We start from the raw sequence: 12678 nt of genomic DNA, 5'->3' as shown, positions 1-12678 counted from the left end.
GAGGGAGAAAATTTTAAAATGTCTAAATGCTATTTTGTACAGTTTACATATATATTCAATAAATCTTATTTAATTACCAATTTGTTTTTTTCTGTTTGTGTTTTTATTTAATTAAATTGATATTTGTATTATTAATGTGGAAGTTTTTTCAAATTATTCAAAAAATCTGAATAGTTTATCCAGAAATTATGATTCGAGAGCTGCCGCATTTGGCCGCTAGGTGGTGTCTACTCTAAAATAGAGATGGCGCGAATATGTATCCTGAAATTGTTATATTTTTATCCAATTTTTCTTAATAATAATGACTTGCATTATTAACAGTTTTAAAAATATTGTTCTGCATTCAGTTTTTCTTATAAAAATAATAAAAAAATGTGTATTTTTTTTATTTTCCGCCGTTTTCAAAATATTAAAAATTTAGGGATAATTTATCAAGAAAATCTGCTGTAATTCGCTTTTCCAAAAATTCTTGATTTTTTATTACGTTTTAATATTTACAGTGTGTATCATTTAGTTTGACCTATGGTTTAACATACGATGGTCTTAATTATGTGATATAGATAACATCATAGGAATTGTAACTATGTCAATATCGCGCCCTGTGTAGTGGTGTTAGTTAGTCACGGGATTGTAGCAGTGTGGATTGTGTCCTGGTTGAGACATTGAAGCACTGATACCCTGTGTTGATAATAACTAGGTTGGATCGTCATCATCATTTGGGATCAATATATATATATCTTGTTGATAGGTACACTTGTGTCCCTGAGTGGCATATAGAGCCTGGGATTCTGCCTGGTATAACACTGTATTAGTAGCTGGATTTTGATAGCTATGCTTGTGTCCCTGTGTGGCATTTAGAGCCTGGGATTCAGGCCTGGTTAAGTTTGATAGCTGAGGAATTGTACCTGGTTAGATACATTTCGAGAACTTGTTATAGAGTAGGTGTTTACTACATCTAAACCTTAGCTTGGTTGACAAAATATGAACAATCAACAGCGAAAAATAAGACCCATCCAATTGTATTTAAGCTGATGAAGATTTTAAAAAGTAAAAAAATGTCATTATGGATATTCAGCAGAATACTTCAATTTCTGAATTAGTCTGATTCAGCTGTATAATTTTTCCATTTTTTTTTCTGTGTACAGCCTGAATTTGAGTAGCATACTCCTTCACAAGGTTATACAACCTCATCATAAAGCTAATTTTGTCAAATTTTTTTCAGGTTTATACTCTGGATATATATTCGCAGAATTTAGGTTTTTCTAAATTTCTGATTCTGCTTCATCAAGGTTCATGTATCCTGCAGTAATTTAGAAAAAAACTTTAAGAGATCTCTGTAGTTTATATCCACATTAAGCCAGGTTCTAGGAGCACTCCCTAGGATAAGTATTCCTGCATGTCCCTCTCTGAAAATTTTGATCAAGATTTTACAGTATAGTGTTTCCGATTGAAGTAGGAAAAGGTCGGAGGTTTAGAGGGGTATCGAGAGATCTTGTGCAGAAAATCCCTGTGTTTCCTCTGGTTTACATATTTCCGATGTGTATGCGGAATTAGGATAATTATCACATCATTACCCAGTATCTGCACCGCAAATACAACTAGGGAGGGTTCCAGTTGCTGAGTAAGTTAGGTCAAAAGCTGGATTGATGTAAATGTACTGTCAGTGTGCTTCATAACTCCTACTTCTTTTTAATTCTGCCTCTTTTTGGATTATTCCACTCTTGTTTACATATGGTCTGACTAAGCATTGCAGCATTTCAGGAAACAGCTTTCTCAGCGCCTAGACTTAAAATACAAGGAAAGCTTGGGAAAAAGGTCTTACTCATACCATGGTTTAAGAGCAACTGAAGTTTCAAAATATTATCTATCATTTATGTTTAACCCATCATATACACAGGCAGCCAGGCAACATGTTGATTCTAGAGTTGAAAACACCTTTAAACTAGCTGAAGTTTCAAAATATTATTTATCATTTATTTTTAACCTATCATATACACAGGCAGCCAGGCAACATGTTGATTCTAGAGTTGAAAACACCTTTAAACTAGCTGAAGATTCAAAATACTGCCTGAAACAAAGTGAGTTGAGGAAAGAGCCCCAATTTAACCACTAATCAAAGTGGAGCCTATTCCCAGAGATTTAAAGTTACAGTTACAAAAACTGTCAGATCGATCCCGAAAATATTGTGCATTTTCCAAATTTATAAATATAAAATTAGTGGCAAATTTTTGAAAATTCGATTATCCATAATTCTTTCCTGGGGTCACGTGAGGTCCCACAAAAAGTTTGGGCCCGATTGGTTCAGATGATTAGACGTTTATTGGATAATGTTTTAAAAATCATTTATTAATTTATAGATTTTATATGTACAGACTAAGGTCACCTGTCTGAAAATATGAGAAGGTTCTAAATATAATGTAGCAATTTAATCAATGCATTAAAGAAATTACATTTATCTTCACTCTTCAGTCTACACTGTATAAGGCATTATTTACTATCAGTTGTGAGTTCATCAACAAAAAATATAAACAATTCACCACCACAATCCACCACCACAATCCACCACCACAATCCACCACCACAATCCACCACCACAATCCACCACCACAATCCACCACCACAATTCACCACCACAATCCACCTCCACCACCACAATCCACCACCACAATCCACCACCACAATCCACCACCACAATCCACCACCACGATCCACCACCACAATCCACCACCACAATCCACCACTATAATCCACCACCACAATCCACCACCACAATTCACCTCCACAATCCACCAACACGGTCACCAATGGATTAAAAATATAAATATTGAAGAAGTAATTTTTATTGAAAGAATTTTTGAGGAAATATTCCCGGCCCCCAATTTTAATTTTTGAGGTTTTTAATTATCTCCTCGTCAAAAAATTAATTTCATATTTTTGAAATTATTTAGATTTTATAGATAAATTACTTACTTATACGTACTATTTGAGAAATAACAGAATATTTCAAATATAGCTATTTCAGGTTTTAAACATAAATCTAACATAAACCTAAAACATTTGTTTTTGATTTACCCGAAAAAAAATGTCTTGAATATAAGGGGCAATGATTAAGGAATTGAGTCTTTGCAAAGAAAATTCTGATTTTTTAATTCGAAAATTTTTGCAACATGTTTATGGAAACCATTGATAATTTATGCTTAGATTATTTGATCTAACAGAAATCATAGATTGTAATATCTAAGGTCTAGGAAATTATGCTACAAAGATAAAGGTATTTAAGTTTGTGGCAAAGAATCAAATTCTTTGAAAGAAAGTGTAAAATGTAAGACGACATTTTGCTGGTATTATTCTGAAGAAAGAGCTTACACACTCTCTCTTCATAATAATAGAAACGCTAGCCTAGATTTCCTAAAGAACAAATAACTTGATTCAGCACTAAACACAATAGGTCTAATACATCTATAGAAAAGAGTGAATGTAAGTGTGTGGGGGGGGGAATTATTCTATATTCTATAGAAAAAAGGGAAATTTCTATAAGTTTATAATTTGAACATTTGTTTAATAATTTTGTAATTTACAGCCGAACTATTTTAGAGATACAGGGTGAGTCAAAAAAAGGGTGAATCACTGAATAGCGAGATATTACATGTAATAAAGTATTCTTTTTGGTAATCTCATTTTTGATCAATATTTATGAAATTTTTTAATTTTATTTTTGATGGGCAATCTGAAAGACCCCTTACAAAAAACACCTTTTTTGACACATCCTGTATATGGAGAAAACGAATAACTTAGCGTCCATACAAATTGAGAAAAAATTGCAACATACGACTTAGACCGTAAAAAATCAATTTATTTTCAAACAAATCATTCAGATATTACAACCTATAGTCATCGATTATCTTTCGCCACATTGGTATACAGCTTATATTTTATAATTTTATAATTTTATTTTTCTTGTCGCTTGCGCAACTATCTAAGAATGCCGCGCACCACTCACATTTTTCGAAATCCGTTAAAAACGTTTTTTAAAAATAAAATATAAAAAATTGATTCAAAAATATTATAAAATATAAACTATATACAAATGTTGCGAAATAAGTCGTACGTTGCAATTTTCTGAATTTGTATGGGCGCTAAGTTATTCGGTATGAGACGTCTTTAACAATGTTCTCCTTATAGACGCAACAGATGTAAGATTAGTAGCGATCAAAAGCGCTTCTAAATCGCATAAAGCCTATACCCCCTTTCATTTTTCGCGAATACTTCCTTTAAGTAAAAGAATTTTTATTTACAGTTTTCTGATTTAAAAAAACGATGGTGGTGTTGTTTTGTTTTTCATTTTTTACAAATTCAAAACGAGTGGTTCGTTTGTTGTGACCCATCGTTTTTTTCTAAAAACAATAACATCAAAAACGAAAAACGAAACCAAAAACGATAGTTTTTTCGATCGTTTATAATTACGATTAACAATCATCCAATAAATTAAGTTCTAGATTCTACGGTTTGGGGAACAAAGTAATCCAAAGTGTACATACTCTGAATCTAAAAAGTTGTAGTTTTAAAATTATATAATGCATGTCTAGGCCTACAAAAAAGTATAGGTGAGTAAAGCAGCAATTGCTAAGGGGTTGCGCGACACCTCAAAGTCAACCCGGTCTGGACAGTTGATGCATCATTTTAATAGCTCTTGTAATTCTGTGAGAAAGCGATTCAACTCTGTACAGCCTTTATACCTTCAACTATAATAAACCAGGTGTTTCCAGGTAGAAGAATACTGCTTCAAGATACAGGCAGTTTTACAGGCAGTAGGGTAGACACCAGACTGATAACATTTTTTTCCAATGCTTTTTGTCTCATTGTTAGAGGTAAAAAACTGCAATTAAATTCCAAAGTAAAATAAAGGAATTGAGTCTTTGGCCACAAACTCTAATTTTCAAATCCCTTGGTCTTTTCAACCTGATGGTGTAAACCTTTGATATTTTAACCTGATGGTGTAAACCTTTGATATTTCAACCTGATGGTGTAAACCTTTAATATTTCAACCTGATGGTGTAAACCTTTAATATTTCAACCTGATGGTGTAAACCTTTAATATTTCAACCTGATGGTGTAAACCTTTGATATTTCAACCTGATGGTGAAAACCTTTGATATTTCAAACTTAAATTACGTTATCTCTCAGGATTCATAGTTTGAAATATCTGGGTCTATAACTTTGGGTAGCAAAGTTATAGGTCATATAAAATCAGAGTATGTGGCCAAGACTTAATTCTTTTCTTGTTCCATGAAGTAAAATTAAAGCTGTACAAATTATCATTTTTTGTACTTATGCAAAATAAAAACCAATATGCAAAAAATCTTTCAAAGAGTATCGAGTATCAATCATTAGCAATTTTGATTTTTTTTTTCGTAGCTATTTAAGCACAATGCTTTGTTTTGTGCAAATGCAAAGCAGATTATTTTAAATTCTGAAATAGTGGTTTAATCATAATTTTTTAGTTTAATAGTCTATTCGCATAATAATGATCTAATCAAAAAGATTCATTTTTAATACCGTGATTTAGCAGAAACGAAATAATATTATGCTGAGTTTCAAATATGTACGTTTATAGAAACGCCTAAATTCCTGAAATCTTTTAATTAAAGCAATTTTAAAACAAAAATTAAACAAAATTTGGAAACAAAAAGCTCTGCAGTTTAACTTTATCCTTAAACTTGTCTAGGTGGGGGGGGGGGGATTTTTTTCTGTAAGGATAGTCAGTATGGTGATTTTTTTAATGAAACTATTGGTCTAAAAATTACTAAAAAGCCCTTTAAAGGGAGTTGAGCTCAGACGCAAATTTAATTTTGAAAATCCTCCTATATTGTTAATTTTGGAAGTGGAGGAATGATTTTGAGAAAATTTCGACAGTTTACCAATTAATTGTTTAGGAGAACATATTTCTCAATCGAAATTTATCACAAAATCAATGTTACAATCCATTATTTCTTTTTCATCATTAAATTGAATTTCTTATTCTTTATGAATTTGTTAATTTGTTCGGAGATTTCTTGAAATCCTGCAAATCTCGTGTTTTCAATAAAATTTTAGGCCGGAAATCTATGGAAATGTTTGTGAACGTTGAGACAATATTACAGAAACCAATGACTTTATAGAATTACTTACTTTTGATGATATATATATATATTTTGTCAACCTGTTTCTAAACATCTAATTAGTTTACTGTAGATTTTTTTAAACAGTTTTCGTAGTCGTCACTTTGTAATTAAAAAAAAAACGATTCTCAAAATCAATTCTCCAAATGAACAATCTATGATGATTTTAAAGATGTAATTTGCGCTCTTGCTGAACAAATATGCACCGTAAAAATGCTTGATGGGTCTCAAAAGAATCCTTAACCCTATTCTAAAATTTTGCAAAAATTTTTGCATATTTGAAATGGTATGGTCACGGGCTTTTCAAAAATGTATAATTTTTCATTTTTTGGACAACTTTTTTTTTGCAAACATTTTTACTATATAACTGAATTTTGCTATAAAAAATTCAATTTTTGCAAATTTGCAAATTTTTTTGCAGATTCTAAAAGTAGAGCACAAGAGCTTTCTAATGATGTATCATTTGCCATATTTGGACATCAAACATGGAATTTAGAGGGGGGGTCAAATTGACCCCCCCCAGCATATCCTGGTTTTCAAGTACCCCAGCAGAGATAGGGTTAAAAGTCACTACAATAATGCATTCTCAGCTCAACTCTTGTCTACCCAGACACTCCCTTTAAAATGATTATACAAATATATGCAGTGGTGGATGTTAATATTTTTCTTCATCAAAACTGTTTTCTCTTTGAAAAAAAACTGTTGAATTTGACAGCTACGTCTTTTTCTTCTCCGCGATTTATGCCTCCAATTTTATCGCTTTTTGCATCATTATTTTACACCATCCAACCTCTTCATTCGATTTTTTCAGATTTTGTTGAAATTAGTAATATTTATTTCAGAAAAAGTTTTTTGAAAGAAACATCTTGGGGCATGAGAATTCAGAGCTAGATCATATTGTGATGACAGATCATAAGTAATAAACCATATCTACGTGGGCCCAGGGCAGAATATAAACCCTGTGCCTCTGGGAACCTGGAGATTAATCATGTATTTCGGGGCATATTGCTTATAATAAATTCTAAAAACCTGTAAGTTTGTCGGACTATAAACCCTGTAAACCTGGGACCATGGTGGACTATAAACCCTGTAAACCTGGGACCATGGTGGACTATAATCCCTGTAATCCTGGGAACATGGTGGACTTTAAACCCTGTGATACTGGGAACATGGTATACTATGAACCCTGTGATACTGGGAACATGATGGAGTATAAACCCTGTGATACTGGGAACATGGTGGACTATAAACCCTGTGATACTGGGAACATGGTGGACTATAAACCCTGTGATACTGAGAATATGGTGGACTATAAACCCTGTAAACCTGGGGACACAGTGGACTATAAACCCTGTAAACCTGGGAACATGGTGGATTTTAAACCCTATAAACCTGGGAACATGGTGGACTGTAAACCCTGTGATCCTGGAAGAATGTTTGATTATAAATCTAGTGAACCTGACTCCTTTCAAGAAAACAAAACCTTTGCTTACGAAGCTGCCATAAATTCAAACCATGGCCAAGAGGACATTCCTGATTCACCAGTTCTGAATCAGCCTTTGGCATTAAGGTATTAATAGCAATCTAGATAATTGCTTTTTCTCATTATTTCTACTTTTTCGGCGAACTTATCGACTTCGATTCGTATATCATAACTCAAAGGTAAAAACTAAATTTCACAATTTAAAAAAAAAAATAAGATTTACAAAAGAATTTTTTTTGAGGGCAAAATTTGTCTTATTGTTTGGCGATAAATCTTCCTTTAGGTCATGTGAGATTCAAACATTATTAGGATCAGTTTTTTATATCCGCCGACCCAAAATATTTTCCTAAAAATAAAAAAATAAATAAAATGATGTAATAATGTACATTAGATTTTGTTATTAGAAGCAAAAGAAGTATATCAAAAATCCAATAAAATCCTTAATAAACCATTAAAGTAAGGTATAATGCCTTTTTTGGTGAATTATTGGATATCGTTAAAAATAACAAGGACATTTTATCTCCAAAGAATAATTCTTTTATTTCTTTTTGGCCAAAAAAAGATTATAGATGGTAATGAATATTTTAGAAGTAATTTCCTATAAACAACTAAGTTTCTGTTCAAGTAGAGCTGGGCACGTTTAAACTTCATTTTTCAAGCCGTTCAGTACAAACTAGAGGAGAGAGTGAAATGTATGCAATATCACCTCGAAGCTCCTCTAGTTTTGAATTTTCGCACAATTATAAGAAAATAGAATATTATCTAGTAACATATATTATAAAATCAAAACATTTTTGTCTTCTCATATAGCTCTTGAATATAAAAAGTTATGATGGAAAACATAAAAGATTTCAAATATTACTTCCAATTTATATTAGTTTGATGTGCATTCGTTAACGAATAGTTAAACTCGTTCAATAACCAACTTTCTTAAAGTTTCTGTTTGTAATAAACGATCATAATTTTATTAACAGCGTTAACGTAAGATATTTTATAAATCGTATACGGGGCCAGCCCTGAGAGCTAGATGTTCGGCGATGTGTCCCAAAATAGATATTTTGCATAGAAATTTGAAAATTTCTCAAATAGTCCAAATTTGAGCAAATTTGGGTTAATTACTGATATTGATGCATATTAATGGAGAAATGTATTTCTGAATATTTATATTTTAAACTAAAATTTGCCTCGATTAAAGAATTTTCAATTTTGTCTAAAATGTTGGCTAATTAAAGATTCCTGTCTGGAAATTTATAATTTGGATTTAACCATTTACTATTCTAATAATAATTTCAAATCCAGAGGCAGTCCTTAAAACAGTAAATATTAAGGTTTACTCTGAAAGCGTCGAAATGGCTAACCGGGACCAAATTTTGTGTATAATCTCACATGACCCTAGAAAATGAAGGTTTAAATTAAAAATCTCTCAACATTTTTAATTTAGATTTTTTTAAAAATCCACCAATGGGAACACAAAAATAGTGTATCATAAAATGTAGCCAGAAAAAAAAGCTGTTCTTACAACAAATTCATAAAAAAAGTTTATTTCTTCAAATATATGAATAAAATATATGTATAAATATGAAAAAATATATATTTTCATTTGACAAAGAAATCAATTAGAAACATTATGTTTCATGCTTTGCTAATATTGCTGAAGAAATTGTTTCGAATTTGAGCAAATTTTATATATTTAGAAAATATTTGCTTGGCTTTTCTTTTTCATGATAAAAAATTTCGAAAAACTTATTAAAATTATATTGATTATAGAAGCCTGGTAATTTGATCGTAAGATTGTTATGAATAATCGACTTTTAAGCATTATACAATCCATTGTATACTCAAAAAAAGATCTACCAAGAATATCTTTTTTTTCTGCAAAAGTGTACTGCCGTTTCTGGGAGAAATATAAACAAAACTCTTCCTGATTAACTCTTTGAAAATTGTCCCAGAAGATGCAATAAACTTTTAGGTGTATCTTCCTTAAATAATTCCCCATTTTGAAAATCATTAACAGTCCCTTGAATTAAATAAATCTAATATTTTCAGGAAGCTGGCAATTAGAGGGATGGTAACAAGATCTTTGTACTTATCTAAACCCAACAAATCTTAAAACAATTAAAAACAAACAGAAAAATGTAGATACCCCTTTATTCCTATAATCATTATTCATTATTCCAGTGCTCTAAACGCCCTTTTTCTAAGTTTTTTTAATTTCGTTGTTTTTAAGAACGTTGCTCTCTAATTTTATCTATATATACAATTATACAAAACCATATTTGTGCATACAAATCGTTATTTTGAACTTTTTTGAGACAAAATAAAAAATTGGAACTATTCAGCAGCAAGTGAGTCTCTTTAGTCAAATAAAAAAAACTTTTTTAACTATACATCTTTTTAAAAAAAGACTATTGAATCATTGAAGCACGAGAAAGCTTACAAAGAGCTGAGAGAGAAAAAGAAAGAAAAAAAATCAAAGAGAAAGTAAAAAATTAAGGGATTTTAACAAAGTATTTTAAAATTTTCATCTCACACAGGTTTAGGAGTAAAAATAGAAACAAAAACAAAACAGGAAAATTGTTCTTTATTGCTTCTTTTCTTTCAAAATAGAAACTTTCCTTTGAACAATTTCCAGTTTTAATGTCAGATTTATTTCGCTTGTTAAAGTTCAAAATTTAAAGCCTTTGTGTTGGAAACCGTCCTACATAATATATATGTTTATTACTAGCTGAAGTGCCCGGCGTTGCCCGAGGAATTTTAGAAACAGTTGAAGAAAAAAATTTATAATTTTGAAAAAATCCTCTTTTTCCCCAAGGGTGCTCAAGGGTTCCCCTCAAAAATGTCAGCAAATTTTGTTTAGCAGTTTTGCCAGCATATAGCGAAGAGTTTTATTATATAGATAGATCCACATATATAACTCGAAGCACCGGGTAAAGTTGTCAACAACTTTTGTATAAACGTCATGAAAGCTGATGCAGCAGAGTGTTTCAGAATACTAATTACAGACAGTTTTAGAAAAGTTGCAAAAAAAATTATTTTAGCAAAAAGGATTGATTACTGGATGAAAGCAGAGAATGGGGATTAGACATCATGACTTCTCATCCAGTTTTAATCATCGTATTTGGAAATTTGAAAACATAAAATTTTTGAATTGACCTTATCTTATCACCAAAAATGTTTCGTTATTTTTGACACATTTAAGAAAAGGATCAGAAAGTGTTATCGCTGAAACACGACATAATTAACGTCAAGGTATATGTGTTCTTAGTATACTGAAATATTGTTAAATAACTTTTATTTCCAAGCTATTTCCCAGTAATATCAATGTTTCTCCAAGTTATCTCCAAGTAATTTCTATATTATTTTTAAGTTATCTCTTATTATTAAGTAACATCTAATTTATCTCAAGTTATCAACGATTTATCTAAAAGTTATCTTTTGTTTTCATGTTATCTACAAATTATCTTCAAATTATCTCTAAGTTATCTCCAAGTTATCTCCAAGTTATCTCCAAGTTTTCTAAAAGTTATCTCCAAGTTATCTCCAAGTTTTCTCCAATTTATCTCCAAGTTATCTCCAAGTTATTTCCAAGATATTTCCAAAAGATATCTCCAAGCCATTTTTTAGATGTCCCTTAGTTAACTCCAAGTTATCTCCAAGTTACCTCCATGTTATCTCCAAGTTATATCCAATGATATCTCCAAGTTATTTCAAAGTTATCTCAAATTTATTATAATTTGTTTTGGTTTTTTTTCGATTAAATTATTCCTTAAAGGGAGTGTTCACGAAAAATGTTAAGGGGTATAGGCTTAGGTCGAAAAATATTTGATGGTGATCGCTACGAATCTTATTGTAGCGCCTTTAAGGAGAAAATTGTAAAAATGACTCATGCCAAAGAACATAGCGTCCATACAAATTCAGAAAAATGTAATATTTGACTCGGATCGTAAAAAAATGATTTTAACTCCAAAAAAATCATTCAGATATTACAACCTATAATCATCGACTTTCTGAATTTGTATGGACGCTACCTTCTTCGGTATCAGTATTCAATATCAAGATGATTTTGATTTTAAATAGCTATGTTTAAAAAATTTATATTTATGTTTATGTTGCGTCTGATGATGGTAAAATGTTAAACATATGGATTTAATTATTTTGACAGTGATTTTAATTTATTTTTTGCCGTATATGCGTTTATAACTGAGTTCAATCGTGCAGAGGGTATTTTTAGAAGGGGGGGGGGGGGGGGACATACAAATACATATTGTTATGCTGTATTCAAGAAATTCATATAGCAGAGGATCGGTTTTCACCTTAAATCGAACAAGGAATCCTGAGCCCGCGATTTAAAAGCTTCTGCTCGAGTCGTAATTCCTTAAACCCAACTTTAAGACCCAATCTTCGACCCAACTCTAACGACAGTTTGTGTCACGTGATTGACAGCTGCAAGATCTTCGGCTCGATTTAAGGAGTTAGGCCCAATGAAAATAAAACCGACCTTGATTGATTTTAGTGTGTAGAATAAGGCTCAATGATGCGTCTTGTTCTCATAAAAACTGGGAATGCGCCAATTCCTACCATGAAAATCCGCCAAATAGAATATTAAACCGGTTTTTTGAATTCAACTCTGTGGAAAATAAGATGCAGCATTAATCCGAAAGCTCAAGCCGTAAATAAGGTCCAACGACAGCTTAGACCCGAGCCGTATTTCCCCGAATTTTTTAAATCGCGAGCTTTGGAAGAAAAAGAAGAAAATACGGGAAAAGATACTTGCTGGTGTAAATCCAGTAGTTATCCAACCTGCATCAATATGCCCTCCTCATAGTAGTTCATTACTTGCAAATATATTTCTAATAAATGTTAGATTTGTCTTATCTAACTTACTTCTAAAATGTCTTTGTTTACATAAAAAGTGTACTGCAGTTTGCTTGTATATATACAAACTCGGTGCTGCTCAGGCCTGAGAAATATGAAAATATTCTCTGCTCAGGCCGTGTTTTTTTCTGCAGTCCACTTTTTCAGCAAAAAAATATGTAT

At 31.5% G+C, this 12678-nt stretch overlaps 1 protein-coding gene across 1 annotated transcript; it reads left to right on the top strand.

Annotated features, from left to right (window-relative positions):
- Positions 1 to 4788: 4788 nt before the first annotated feature.
- LOC111702107 (uncharacterized) lies at positions 4789 to 9979 on the top strand. Its single transcript, XM_023473684.1, has 3 exons — positions 4789 to 4868; positions 7001 to 7728; positions 9688 to 9979. Exons 2-3 carry the CDS (start codon positions 7229 to 7231, stop codon positions 9749 to 9751), a joined length of 564 nt encoding a protein of 187 aa, XP_023329452.1. The 5' UTR covers positions 4789 to 4868; positions 7001 to 7228; the 3' UTR covers positions 9752 to 9979.
- Positions 9980 to 12678: the final 2699 nt, after the last annotated feature.

This window comes from Eurytemora carolleeae, unplaced genomic scaffold (assembly GCF_000591075.1).
Source record: "Eurytemora carolleeae unplaced genomic scaffold, Eaff_2.0 scaffold482, whole genome shotgun sequence".
In the NCBI taxonomy this organism is placed as follows: Eukaryota; Metazoa; Arthropoda; class Copepoda; order Calanoida; family Temoridae; genus Eurytemora; species Eurytemora carolleeae.
This window is presented reverse-complemented; position numbering and strand designations above follow the sequence as displayed.